Genomic DNA, 14338 nt, shown 5'->3' with positions numbered 1-14338 from the left:
CGCTTGGCTGTTACGCCATTGTGGCAAATAGCAGACATGCAGGCAGTAGTGCCGATGGGAGCTGCCCTGACACTGAGCAAGGTTAAGTGATTTGCGAGTCACATGGGGTACATGGCTGGGCAGAGCCGAGCTCTCCTCTGGGCCTCCCTCCTCTTCTCTTCGGAGGTGGCCCGCTCCTAGGTTATCTTCCTTCCTTTTCTTTTAGGACCACCTCTCCTACATCGTTGTTGACCCCCAAATGCCCGGCTCTCGTACTGCCCCTGCCCGCAGGGTTACCTCCCCTACATGGCCTCTAGAACTTCAGATTTACCCCAGGTGCCTCACCTGTCAGAATACACCAGGCTCTCACCTCCTTGTGGTAAACAGCTGGCTAGTTTTGGAAGTGAGTGTGAGTTTTGGAGTACCTGCTGACTGCTGAGTTCTGAAGGGCTGGTTCTGCAAGGGAGAATTCCAAGCTCCTTGAATGACAGGGGGAGTGGTTTTAAGCGGGGGTGGGGGGGCAATTAACCTCTGAGTGCCCTTGTGGAAGCTGTGTGCTCAGATACCAGGTGAGCAGTGGTCCCCGGCCTGGCCAGGCTTCAGAAGGTGTGACACTGACCTGTGTTTCCAAACTTCTCTTTTTCTCCAGGCCCCTAAGGTGAGGCGGCAGAGCGATACCTGGGGCCCCTGGGGCGAGTGGAGCCCCTGCAGCCGGACCTGCGGAGTGGGCATCAGCTTCCGGGAGCGCCTCTGCTACCCCCAGAGGTAGGGGAGGTTAAACGGGCTGGCTTGTGGAAAGGGGGCAAGGCCCCAGAACAGGCTGGGCAAGGTGTCAAGGGCAAGTGTAGGGTCACGTGGATGGAACCCATCAAGGCAACATATTCGTGCTAAAAGCAGCATCCATGGATTATTTGAAATCAAGTAATTCCCGCATATTTACATTCCAACTATCCACCTTGTTCTAGAGGAGCTAGAGCCAGGTCTGTTTCATCCACCCCACCCCACCCCGCCCCCGCATCCACTGTACCTCATGCAGTGCCTGGAATGTGGCAGGTGCAGTTTATTATCTTATTTTATGCTAAGTATTAAATGTGGCTGCCAGCGTATATAAAATAATTACTCTTATGAAGACACAAATTCATGAAGATTAAGAGAGGTCAGTGTTAAGGACTGACCAAAGTAGAAATTTTTACAGTACAGCACATGTGTTGTAGGGATAAACTTTTTGTACAGGCTCCAGATTTAGCTCTCCTTTGAATATATTCAGGGAGCTCTGGTGGCACAGTGCCTAAGGCATTTGACTGCTTACCAGAAGGCTGGCGGTTCAAACCCACCAGCCACTCCTCAGAAGGCAGACTGGGCAATCTACTTCTGTAAAGATTTACCACCTCAGAAACCCAAAGGGGGTTGCTATGAGTCGGAATCTACTTGATGGCAGTGAGGTTTTTTTTTTTTTTGGGTTTTGGATATATTCATTGGTTCATGGACAGAGGTTTAGGAAACATTTGAAAGATTCATTTTACTACAGAAATGGGCAGGTGCAGTGAATTCTTGCTGAATGAGTGGATAATCTTCAGCTGACACTTCCTAACTCCTGTGGTTTCTTTGTTGTCAGCCTCCTGTCAGGTGTAAGAGGTTCTCCACTTTGGCTCATTAAGCACTTACGTGCTCTGCCCTCTGACAGGTGCTATAGAAGGGGTGGGATACAAAAGGTTAAAGTTTCCTAGTAGGTGGTGGACTTGTTAACACATTGTTTAGGAAAGCCTGTGTGAGGAGGAAGGGAGAGATGAGATTACATGTGTTTGTTCAGTTGCTGAATAACCTTACCCGGTGTGTGTGTATATAACATCTTATCTCAAAGGACAGGCAGCATTTGAGTCTTCTCTGTAAATATGTTTTAAGGCACAGAGTGGCTTGGAGTTAGGCAAACTCCTGGACAGTTAAACTTCTGAGTCCCACTTCTCTCAGGTACAAACACCTACCTTAGGGGATTTGAAAAGGATCCCTGGTGGTGTAGTGGTAAGGTATTTGGCTGCCACCCAGAAGGTCAGTGGTTCAAACCCACCACCAGCTGCTCTACAGGAGGAAGATAAGGCAATCTACTTAAAGATTTACAGCCTTGGAAACCCAAAGGGGCTCCTATGAGTCAGAATTAACTTGATGGCAGTGGTTTTTTTTTTTTTTTTTGAGAGGATTTAAGAAGGAGCTGTGCTGGTGCTGTGGTTAAAGCATCGGGCTGCTATCCCAAAGGTCAGCGGTTCTGCTCTGTGGGAGAAAGATGAGGCAGTCTGCTTCCCTAAAGATTTATAGCCTTAGAAACCCGATAGGGCAGTTCTACCCTGCCCTATAGGGTCACTATGAGTTGGAATTGAGACTCCACAGCAGTGGCTGTTGAGTTTGGAAGGGGATTTAAAGGAGGCCTTGTGTCACGCTGGTTAAGTGCTGAGTGGCTAACAGAAAGCTTGGAGCTGGAACCCACCCAGAGCCCCCTGGAAACACCTGGCCGTCTGCCTCTGTGAAGACCATTGCTGGGTGCCATCCAGTGGATTGAGACTCATGGAAGCCCCACGGCACAGAGTAGACCTGCCCCGTAGGGTTTCCTAGGCTGTGATCTTTTGGGAGCAGCTCTCGGCTCTCTCTGCAGCAGAGTGGCTTGGTAGGTTCCAGTCACCGGCCTTTCAGTAGCAGCCCAGGGTTTAACCCTTGCACCACCAGAGCTTCTTCCCAAGGTTCCTTCCAATAAAAATTACAGCCCAGGAACCCTACGGGGCAGTTCTACTCTGTCCTGTAGTGGGGCCACGAGGAGTTACAACCCACTGGATGGCACCTAACCACAACCACCCAGGGAGTTTCTCGGTAAGCTTGCCCCGCCCCCGTCCAGCCCTCCTCAGTTTTGCCACAGCGGCTCATAGATGAAGTCAGGGTGGGGGAGAGGAAGGAGGGCGGGTTTGTGGCAGGGGTAAAGGACGGAGAGTCTGCTAGAGGCCCTGTCTTCCTGCTCTCGTCCTGCAGAAGAGACGGAGGCTCCAGCTGCGTGGGACCCGCCCGGAACCACCGGTCCTGCCACACTGAGGTGACTGATGCATGGGGCCCAGTCCCCCAGGCCCCACGCAGCTGCCACCAGGCAGGAGAGCGCTCCCCGGGGTCCCACATCCCCAGCCGCGCCCAGGCCCGGGACGCATCCGGCCTGTCCACAGCTGGGCAGCATGGGGAGCCCCTTCCCCACGCAGCGCTCCCAGTGACAAGCCTCCCCTAGAGCAGCCCGGAGCTGAGTGGGGCGCACAGGGGCCCTCAGGCTGGCCTTCGGGGAGGACGTGGACCTCACTTCTCTCCCTTCCCTGCGCCGCCTTGCAGAGCTGCCCCGAGGGCGCCCGGGACTTCCGGGCTGAGCAGTGCTCGGAGTTCGACGGCGTGGAGTTCCAAGGCCGGCGCTACAAGTGGCTGCCCTACTACGGGGGTGAGCGTGGGCCCCTGCTCCCGGCCTCCCGACTCTGCTAGCTCGGTCCCCACCTTTTGGGGATCTCATTTACACATTGTACTTTAATTTCAAAATCCCTGAGACCATATTACAGCAGCTTTGTCAAAGTAGTTTTGGAAAAGTCACCAGTACCCCAGCAGTGCCTATGGTCGCACACCGTGGTGGCCGTTCTGCGGTTTTCCTGGCCGTTTTTCTCTGTGTATGTGTTTCAAACAAAACTATGTCCGTGTATATACCACCTTGAGCTCCATTACTTACTTATTTTTGTAATTGTGATTTGGGTGAAAGTTGACAAATTCATTTTCATTGAGCTCTGTTTTTGTTGAGCCTGTTACCTGAAGCGTTTCTCATGTTGCAGCAAACCGCAAGAAGGTGCTAGAAGGGCCGAAGGAGCTGTCCCTTGAAGTTAAATTGGAGTGGTTTAGAAAAACAGAGTTCAAGGAGAAAATGTTAATCTATATGTTAGAGTCGGGAGCTCTGGTAGCATAGGGCCTGAGGCACTTGACTGCTAACCAGAAGGCTGGCGGTTCAAACGCACCAGCCACTCCTCAGAAGGATGGTTGGGCAATCTACTTCTGTAGTGATACAGCCTGGGAAACCCAAGGAGGGGTCGCTATGAGTCGGGTCGGACTCCGTGGCACATAACAACAACATGTTAGGGTCAGAGATATAGGATAGTCTTTCTGAATGTCGGTTTCCACTGCTTGTTACAAATGACCTGTGGGGACTGTGGCGCTCTGGAGTCCAGATCTGTGAATTTGGAGGCTTGGCTAGCGGAGGTGGCACTGTCCTTTGGCATTCATTGAATATGGCTTATGCTGAAAATAGTTTGAAGCTACTCCCTTCTCCCTGGGATGAGGGTGGGAGCCTGAGCCACTCAGGGAGGCTGTTGCCGGGGCTTTCTCTTCCTGCCACTTGTAGGCTCCTGGCCCCTGCCCCGGCAGTAGATCTTGCTGTTGGTAGGCTAGGCCTTGGGCCCTAGGGAAGGTTGTCATTGAACCTTGGGATGTCCACTTTTCCCTCTTGCTACCCCAGCCCCAAACAAGTGTGAGCTGAACTGCATTCCCAAGGGAGAGAACTTCTACTACAAGCACAAGGAGGCTGTGGTAGATGGGACCCCCTGTGAACCTGGCAAACGGGACGTCTGTGTGGATGGCAGTTGCCGGGTGAGTTGTGGCCCTTGCTCCTCCCCAGCTGTCTTAATTATCCTCTCTTCACCCCATTTGTGAGGGAAGGAGTCCTGCCCTGGGAGACAGATATCCAACACCAGACAGACAAGACCCACAGCGGTTTAGTAGCCAGGTGTGCTCAGAGCCCGGGAGCAGAGGATACGGCATGTTATACGGTCCACGTGGAAGTTGCACTGGGGCACAGAGTGAACAACCGGAGACCGTGGGAGGCAGGTTTGTAGTGTTAAGAGGGTGGGGTGCCCTCTGAGCCTCCTGAGAGGACGTGATTTGATTGTTTGACGAATCCTCTGGAACCGAAACCACTCAGGGGTGAGCAGGGGCTGTACCTGGCCTGTTTGAGAAGGAGGGTTGTTTGGCTGTGGGAGCAGAGTCAGGAGAACTTTAGGCTGTTCGAAGCCCTTTCATTTTCTCCCAGATGCAAAAGCAGCATACAGCGCTGCACCTCAAATTTAGACCTTATACCACACCTACCTCTGATCTGGCTTTGGCTCAGTGTAGTGTGTCTCTTTGGCCTGATGCCAACAGGGCCATGTAGCTGTCATGTGCTTGACGTGTTCTCACACTACATGGACACTGAGCCTAACTCCGAGGGCGCATTGCATCACAGATGCCCTATGACTCTCTTACTTTTACCCTTTGAGGACTCTAGGCCCATAATAAGATAAACCCTTTAGGTAGTGTGTTAAAGGAACCCAGTGAAAACTGACTTAAACTAAAGCATGGTTTGGTCTGGCTGACTCCAGACCCTTGAAGGATGCTGCTAGAATCTCCCCTTGCCCCCTTGGCTTTGTTCTTCTTTGGGTCAGCATCATTCTTGGTCAATTCTTCAGTGAGCTGTGAAGGTGGCTTCTACTACACCAGCCTGGCAAGTCCAGGGAAAGAGTCTCATTCCCAGGAGTTCCAGCAACCTGGGTTGCCTCTCATGTTGGCTTGGCTTGGGGCTCATCTCTGAGCCAGTCTCTCTGTGCAAGGGGCATAACCTACTGATTTGCCCAAACCCACTGCTTGGGGAGCTTCATCCAAACTCTGTGGGATCAAGATGGCTCCCAAAGGAAAATAAGGCACTGTTACCAAAGAAACGGGAGTTCCTGGGTGGGGCCGGTGGTTACCATCATGGCCACTAACCAGAAGGTTGGAGGTTGATCTCACCCAGCAGCATCTTGGAAATGAGGCCTGGTTGATCTACTTATGTAAAATCAGTTGGTGAGAATCCTGTGGTGTGGAGTTCTGCTCTGACACACGTGGGGTCACCTCGAGTTGAAATTAACTTGACCGCAACTAACAACCAGAGAAGGCACGGTGGGTGCTGAGCACAGGCCACGGCCATGGTTTAGGCAGCTGTCTGTGGCTCGCTAAGGAACAGCTCCCCTCCCGATCTGCCAGGATTGTGCAGGTGCTGGCCCAGGCCAGGCTTGAATCCTGGTGTGTCCATTGGTCCTCATCTTTGACTGGCAGATTGTCGGCTGTGACCACAAGCTAGACTCGTCAAAGCAAGAAGACAGGTGTCTGCGCTGTGGGGGTGATAACACAACCTGCTATCCTGTCATAGGCACCTTCGATGCCAATGACCTCAGCAGAGGTGGGTCACAGTGAGGGAAGCAGCTGGGGGCCTCCCAGGTTCTTCTGGGAATTCAGATGAGTGTTCCCTTCCCTTCCTTGCTCATGCCTCCCTCTGGCTGAAACTCAAGGCTGAGTGCCCTCCACAGCACCCAGAGAGTCTGCTGCTAGTGTCCAGGTCATGCGTTGAAGCCCCAGTGGCCTCAGGGTGGGGGCCAAACTCTCTCCTAAGGACCCCTGCTCACTTCTCCAGTCTAACCTCTCACTGCCACCACCTGGATGCCTCTCTGCATCCCTTCTGTCATTGTCCCCATCTGGTTCCCTCATACCCCAGTCACTTCTGGGGGCCCCTGAGCCCACCTGCCCTTTTGGCTTTTGTACCTGCTGTTTCTCCCCCAGAAGCCCAGCCCTTCCTCTCTCCTATGTATCCTCACTTTGACCCCAGTTGGTGCTGCCATGGCAGTTAGGCTACTCGGGGGAGCCCTGTCCCCTGGCTTGGGTGGTCTGAGAGGGGAAGCAGAGCTCAGCAACCCTCCGTCTCTGGCTCCCTCAGGCTACAACCAGATCCTCATCGTTCCCATGGGGGCTACTAGCATCCGCATCGAGGAGGCTGCTGCCAGCAGGAACTTCCTGGGTGAGTGCCACGGTCTGGGGCTGCAGCAGTGGGTGGTGGATCCTGTTTCCCCCTCTGATCACGGGGTCCTGGTTCACCCCCTGCACAGCGGTAAAGAGCATTCGTGGTGAATACTACCTCAACGGGCACTGGACCATCGAGGCAGCCAGGGCCCTGCCTGTGGCCAACACCATCCTGCAATACGAGCGTGGCACTGAGGGGGACCTGGCCCCTGAGCGGCTCTATGCCCGAGGTCCCACCTCAGAGCCCCTGGTCATTGAGGTGAGCAGGCTGTGGGGATGGGAGCACGTGGCCCCAAGAGGTCATTGAGCTCTGGTCACAGGGTTTGAGGTTCCCCTGGGCCTGAGTCTGGCAGAGGGGGCTCTGGGATGAGGGAGGGGGAAGGGCACCTGGCTGGCTACAGACCTCACTAAAGACCCCCTGCACAGCTCATCAGCCAGGAGCCCAACCCTGGCGTGCGCTACGAGTACCACCTGCCCCTGGGCGCTCCTGATCTCGGCTTTCACTGGAGCCATGGCTCCTGGGGCGACTGCAGTGTCGAGTGTGGAGGAGGTGAGGGCACCTCGGACAGCTGGGGTAGGCTCCTACCCCACCTTACTGAGTGTCCACTGTGTACGGGGCACTGTGGACAGAGGGCAAATCACAGTTCTAGGGGGGCAGATGAACAAGTCAATGAGGGATTTCCACCCCATGGAGTCACCTTGGGGGACCAAGGAAGGGCCCCTGACCTAAGCTAAGAACCAGGGAGGGCCCCCAGCGAGGTACCTGCTTGCTGGAGACAGAACTCATGGGAGAGGAGGCCAGGCCCACAGCCAATGACCAGGTGTCAGAGTGGGGCTCCGTCCACACAGCTGAGACTTTCCAAGCTTTATTTCCTCATCTGTGAATCGGGGATGGTAACGGTGCTTACCCCGGAGCGTCGTTGAGGCTTAGTCAGGGTCGTACATGGGCTGTCCAGCACAGTTTCTGGCACAGAACACCAGTTAGTAAACGTCTGTTGATTGACTGGCTGCCTGCTGTGCTGGGCCCCTGTGCAGGTCACCAGGTCCGTCTGGTGTTCTGCACCATTGACAACGAGGCCTACCCTGACCACCTGTGCCAGCGCCAGCCACGGCCAGCTGACCGCCACCCTTGCAACCCTCACCCCTGCCCACAGACCAAGCGGTGAGGCCCTTGCCAGCCTTCTGCTCCCCTGGTGGGGCCCACAGACTTGGGAGGGAAGAGGTTGGGGTCCTTAAGCTGCTTTAGGTGTGGAGCTATGAGGTTGGGTGGCCCAGGGCTCCCCACATCTGTAGTGGGGAGGAGGCACAGTCACAGTGAGGGAAGTGTGGGGGCCTAGCTGGAGGCTCAGGGCTGTTTTCTCCGGGAGGGGTGTGAGTACTGAGTGCCTGGGCTGGTGCCAGGAGGGTTGGGAAGGTGGTGGAGGCCCCTGTCTGTGAGCTGGCAAGGAGTTGTCTCAGCAGAGGCTGAGGAGTGGGCCAGGGATCTGGCCAAAGGGGGCCCATCGGCATCTGCGATGCCTTCATTTGCTCACAAAGGACCTCTTACCTGCACCAGCCGGGAGCGTGGCCCCTCGCTGGGGCCCACCATGTGTGTGGGAACAGGTAATCTGTGGGCCACAGGCCCCACAGGCCTGGGGCACTTCCATGCATGAGCCTTGGTGGCAGCTGGCCTCATGGCATGGTGGCGGGTTTGGCTTTGCATGATGCCCTTTTCTCTAGTCCTCGGGCCTCAGCTCCAGGCTGGGCCCCTCCACATACGGTGAGCACAGCCCCTCAGAGGGTGCCCACATCAAAGGTCAGACCCAGAGGCGTGGAGTCTGGCTGGGAGAGACAGGGGACCTGGTGAGAGGGAGAGGGGAGGTGTGGTAAGGATTGGCAGAGGAGGGATCCAGGAGCCACTTACCATAGTGCAGAGCAGGTCCTGGGCTTGGCCTCACCCAGGGCTCTTCGCCACCCATCCGCACAGACCTGGGTGTTCCAAAGATGGGCTTGGGGGAGTGGCTCCGTCCACTCCTGCGTGTGAGAGCTGGTCTCCCCCACCTTGGGTTGGGATTTGGCCCCTGCTCCTGAGCCAGCCTCACTGGATTTCTGTTCCCCACCAGCTGGAAGACGGGGCATTGGGGACCCTGCTCGGCCTCCTGTGGAGGGGGATCCCAGTCCCGCTCTGTCTACTGCGTCTCAGCCAGAGGGACTGGCGTCCAGGAGGCTGTTGATGAGGCTGAGTGTGCAGGCCTGCCCGCAAAGCCCCCTACCACACAGGCTTGCAACCTCCATCGCTGTGCAGCCTGGAGTTCAGGGCCTTGGGGAGAGGTGAGGCCCCTGGTTGTGCCTAGGCTAGAGTGGGGTTGGGGCAGAATCAGGAGCTGTCTGACTAGGAGAATGGCTGGGAGGCTTGTCCTCCAATGTGGAAACTGAGGTCCTGGGGTGAAGCTGTCGCGGAAGCTGGGGGCAGGGTGGGAAAAGCTGTGCCTTGGCATGAAGGAGAAGCTGAGGGCCTTGCTTGGGGTGGCAGGGTGAGGGGCTGGCAGTGTCGGGGTCTGCTCGGCATTGCTTCCAGCACCCGTGTACGTTCAAGGTGCAAATGAGGGGATGTAGAGATGCATTCATGCTGGTGTCAGCAGTCACAGCTCATGCTGTGTGACCTCAGAGGACTCACTCAGCCTCTGTGGGCCTCGGAGCTGGACATGGGTTGTAGCATGCTGTCCGCTCTCCGTGCCCAGCCTGTCCGACCTGGCATGCCTCCCCTGGATGGGGGATGAGCTCCTGCTGACAGCTGGGTCCTTGCAGTGCTCGGTCACCTGTGGCTCCGGGGTCCGGAGGCGGACTGTCACTTGCCAGAGCAATGAGGGGTCTGTGCTCCAGGCCATGGCGTGTGCCTCAAAGGACCGGCCGCCCCTCACGGAGCCCTGTGTGCGTGATGACTGTCCCTTCCTCAAAGACCAGGCTTGGCACGTTGGCCCCTGGGGTCCGGTGAGTGCTTGGGATGCCCCCTGCTACCTCACATAACTGATGTCCAACCTGGTTCCTTGGGTCTCTGATGGGGGCTTCCTATGTGCGTTCAGGGGTCTAACGTGTGGGGCTGGGCACCTTCCCCCATTTTGCCTTCCTGGTGAGTATCCCACCTCTAGCCTCCTGGTCTCTCCCTTTCTAAGCATGTGTTCTCTCCTCCCCACCCCATGGGCCTCAGTGCTCTAAAAGTTGCAGCTCAGGCATTCGGAAGCGGCAGGTCCTCTGTGCCATTGGGCTGCCCAGCCACTGTGAGAGCCTGCAGTTGTTGAAGCCAGTGGAGATGGAACCCTGTAACACACAGACCTGCCCTCTTCCTCAAGGTAAGGACAGGAAGAAGCGCCAGCCCGACCTCTTCCTCCACTATAAACCTAGCTAGCATTTCCTGTATTGGGGCCTTTGCCTCCTTCTCTCCATCTACTGAAGCCTTTGCCATCCATAACGTCCAACATGTATGCCATCTTACGAGCCAGTCCTGTTTCCCTCCTCATACAAGTAGCATCTTCCCCTTTGGTCAACCCCCCCCCCACGTTGTTAAGTGCCATCGAGTCAGTTCCAGCTCATACTGTACAACAGAACACCCTGTGCTGTCTTCACAGCTGTTGCTATATCTGAGCCCATTGTCACAGTCACTGTGTCGGTCCATCTCATTGAGGGTCCTCTCCTTTCTTCTGACCCTCTGTTTACCAAGCATGATATCTTTTCCTCAGGAATGGTCCCTTTTGACAATGTGACCAAAGTACTAGAGAGGAAGTCTAGCCATTCTCGCTTCTAAGGAGCACTGTGGCTGTACTTCTTTCAAGACAGGTTTGTACGTTGTTGTGGCAGGCCATGGTATATGGAATATTCTTCACCAGCATCACATTTTAAAGGCATCAGTTCTTCTGTGGTCTTCCTTATTCCTTGGCCAGCTTTCACGTGCATATGAGGTGATTGAAGATACCACGACTTGGGTCTGGTGCACCTTAGTCTTCAGAGTGACATCTTTGCTCTTTAACATTTTAAAGAGATCTTTTGCAGCAGATTTGCCCAGTGCAATTCATCATTTGATTCTTGACTGCTGCTTCCATGGAAGCTCTGGTGGCATAGTGCCTAAGGCATTTGACTGTTAACCAGAAGGCTGGCAATTCAACCCACCAGCTGCTCCTCAGAAGGCAGATTGGGCAATCTACTTCTATACAGACACTGCCTCAGAAACCCAAGGAGAGGTTGCTATGAGTTGGATCTGATTCGATGGCAGTGAGTTTTGTTTTGTTTTGTTTTTTTTTTGGCTGCCATGGGTGTTGATTGTAGATCCCAGGAAAATGAAATCCTTGATTTTGATCTTCATCAGTGAGTGCTTTAAGTCCTCTTCACTTCTAGCAAGCAAGGTTGTAGCATCTGCATATCACAGGTTGTTAATGACTCTTCCTCCAGTCCTGATGCCACATTCTTCTTCATATAATCCAGCTTCTCAGATTATTTGCTCAGTATGCAGAGTGAATTAAGTATGGTGAAAGGATACATCCCCCCACTAGCATGTTAGTTCCCAACTTAATGACAGGGTTCCATTTTGACAGCTCCATTGTAAGTTCATTCTGATGTAAGTTGAATACTTCATTTAAAAAAACATTTTCATTATTGCTTTCTGATTATCAGTATCTTTATAAATCTGATCTTTATTTGTCTTTAGGTGTTAGAAACATTACATATAAACTTACAGATATGATGCTATCAGCAAATTACACACTGCAATATTCTTTGTAGTACATATTACTAATGGTAAGATGTACCAAAAAAAAAAAAAAAAAAAGATGGTCCTAAGCCTAAGTTGTGGTTCATTATAACTTGAATATGTCCTAAGTCAGGCACTACCTGTATCATGTCAGTCTTTCTTGCACTGCAGTGTTTGTATAGAGCTTGTCAGGCTTACTGGCTATATGCTTCTTGAGGGCAGGATCTTTGTCTTCCTTATTCCTCTTTATACCACCACTCACACAGAACTTAGCTAGCATCTGGTAGATACTCAGCAAATGTTTGTTGAATGACTGCGTGACTAACTGCAGAGGAAAGGAGGTAGTCAAGGAAAGATTGTCCCCACAAGCTTCTGCCTCCTCTCATCCTCATCCTGTTGGGAAAAGAGGTGTCCTAGGCATGAAAGTGTCCTAGGCAGGAAAGGCATGAAACCAGTACTTGCTTGGTTTGAGGGTGTGACATTAAGGAAGGGTTTGGGCTGTAGCTGAGCTGAAAGGGTGATGGAGAGTCACCTTGCGAGAGAGGTGTTTGGCCTTGATGTACTTGGTGGCAGGGACTGGGAGTGCTACTGACCTTTCAGTGGAAATCGGCAGGTTCTAATGGCATCCTGCAGGGTGGCTGAGAATGAGTGATGTTGGAGTTAATGCTAGGCTTGGGTTCAAGTCTCTACTCCACCACTGACCAGCCGTGTGGCCCTGGGCATGCTCTTCCCCTTTCTGCTTCATGGTTTTCTCGAATGTACTAGGAGGTTATTAAGAGTGACTTTCTAGGCTAGTGAATCACAGGGCGCAGTGCCTGAGCCCACAGAGATATGGGGGTACTGGGTCTCAGGGACCACTCGGAGGGTCCTTGGGCCAGAGTAGTCCAGCCACTGGCAGTACAGTGCCTCAGCCTGGGCCTGGCCCTCGGGGCTCAGTAAAGGAAGACCCTCAAGCTCCCATGAGTCCAGCTCTGTGTGGTGCCATTTACTCCCCAGGGCCCCGGAGGATGCCTCCCTGGCAGAGGTGGCCTTCTGCCTGCCTGAGGGACAAGCGGATTCGCATGAGTACAAAGGCAAGAGAGGAAAGTGAATTTCAGACCTGGATACATTTTTTTAAAAGAACCTTCATTGCTGTTTTTATGAATGTAGAAATAATATATAATCATTGAAGAAAATCTGGAGAAATTAGAAATTAGAGAAAACGTATAAAAACAGAGCCCTGGTGGCACACTGTTAAAGCACTCAGCTGCTAACTGAAAGGTGGCAGTCTGAACCCACCAGCCACTCTGCAGGAGAGAGGTGTGGCAGCCTGCTTCTGTAAAGATTGACGGCCCTGGAATCCCTATAGGGCAGTTCGACTTTGTCCTGTGGGGTTGCTATGAGTCAGAATCAACTCAACGGCAGTGGGTTATATATAGAAAAGTAAAAGTTGCCCTTAGTCCACCCTGATCTGACCACCGTTAGCCTTTAGTGTATTTCTTTGTGGTGTGTAATTTTGTATCTCTTTTTTCCCATAATGCCATTTTGTGTGTCGGTATCTTCCTGTCATGTGATTTCGAGGGGTTCTGCGTGATTCCATAATGTGTTGTAATTTGTAGGAGAATCTAGGTAGTTTGTGTTTCTTTGTGCTGTGACTATTGTTGTGGCACAGACGTGTGAATGCGGAGTGGTCTGTGGGGAGCAGGGGTCTGATGAGGCTCGTTGAGAGGCGGGTGGCCGAGTGAGTGCACTAGTCAGTCTCCCTCTCTCCCTTCCCAGGCTCTAGTGCAGGGCTGGCCAATCAAAACATCAAGAGCCACATACGGAATTTTAATTTTCCTAGTGGCCACAAAAACCAGAAAACTAAATCCTTTGCTGTTGAGTCAGTTCCAACCTGTAATGACCCTACTTGGACAGAGTAGAACTGCCCCATAGGGTTAGCAAGGCTGTAATCTTTATGGAAGAAGACTGCTATGTCTTTCTCCTGCAGAATGGCTGGTGGGTTTGAACTGCTGACCTTCTGGTTAACAGTTGAGTGCTTTAACCACCATGCCGCCAGTGCTCCCTAGTGGCCGTGTAAAAAGTAAAAAAAGAAACAAACCAAAAACCAAACCCACTGCTATCAAGTCGATTCCATCTCCTAGTGACCCCGTGGGACAGAGTAGAACTGTCTAGTAGGGTTTCCAAGGCTGTAAATCTTCATGGAAGCAGACTGCCTCATCTCTCTTCTGTAGAACGGCTGGTGGGTTCAAACCACTGACTTTTTGGTTAGCAGCCAAATGCCTTGGCCAGCCGTTGTATTACCAGGTGCTTTAAAAAAGAAACAAGTGAACTTGTATTTAATATTGTATTTTATTTAACGCAATTTATCCAAAGTATTTCCAACATGCAATCAACATAAAATTCATTTGTTCATACCAAATCTTTGAAATCCAGTGTTTAGCTTGTACTTACAGCACTTCTCTGTTCAGGTGCTGTATTTCCATTCTAATCCTTGATGTATATTTAGATTTCATAAAAGGTGCATTGAGAAAAGTACATTTATGTTCTCAAGTTGTTCCACATACACGTAAATGTTTTCCAATAAACGTATGAAGTCTCTGCTTTTAAATTTAAAATTCAATTATACCAAAAACCCAAACCAAATTCCCTGCTGTTGAGTTGATCCCGACTCATAGCGACCCCTCCTTGGGTTTCTGAGGTGGTATCTCTACAGAAGTAGATTGCCCAATCTTCTGGCGGGTTTGAACCACCAGCCTTCTGGTTAGCAGTCAAGTGCCTTAGGCACTATGCCACCTT

The 14338-nt window shown here is 52.6% G+C and overlaps 1 protein-coding gene across 1 annotated transcript in view; it reads left to right on the top strand.

Annotated features, from left to right (window-relative positions):
- PAPLN (papilin, proteoglycan like sulfated glycoprotein) overlaps nucleotides 1-14338 on the top strand; it is a 43163-nt gene that overhangs the window by 8315 nt on the left and 20510 nt on the right. Inside the window, exons 2-13 of the mRNA XM_042781023.1 lie at nucleotides 629-744; nucleotides 2992-3052; nucleotides 3334-3436; nucleotides 4493-4623; nucleotides 6103-6226; nucleotides 6758-6838; nucleotides 6927-7099; nucleotides 7267-7390; nucleotides 7876-8002; nucleotides 8943-9150; nucleotides 9628-9810; nucleotides 10028-10169. Coding sequence (XP_042636957.1) covers nucleotides 629-744; nucleotides 2992-3052; nucleotides 3334-3436; nucleotides 4493-4623; nucleotides 6103-6226; nucleotides 6758-6838; nucleotides 6927-7099; nucleotides 7267-7390; nucleotides 7876-8002; nucleotides 8943-9150; nucleotides 9628-9810; nucleotides 10028-10169 — 1573 coding nt within the window. The remainder of the gene's footprint in view (nucleotides 1-628; nucleotides 745-2991; nucleotides 3053-3333; nucleotides 3437-4492; nucleotides 4624-6102; nucleotides 6227-6757; nucleotides 6839-6926; nucleotides 7100-7266; nucleotides 7391-7875; nucleotides 8003-8942; nucleotides 9151-9627; nucleotides 9811-10027; nucleotides 10170-14338) is intronic.

The sequence above is a fragment of the Orycteropus afer genome, unplaced genomic scaffold (genome assembly GCF_000298275.1).
Source record: "Orycteropus afer afer isolate SDZICR_OR568_19922 unplaced genomic scaffold, OryAfe1.0 scaffold00079, whole genome shotgun sequence".
Classification (NCBI taxonomy): Eukaryota; Metazoa; Chordata; class Mammalia; order Tubulidentata; family Orycteropodidae; genus Orycteropus; species Orycteropus afer.
This window is presented reverse-complemented; position numbering and strand designations above follow the sequence as displayed.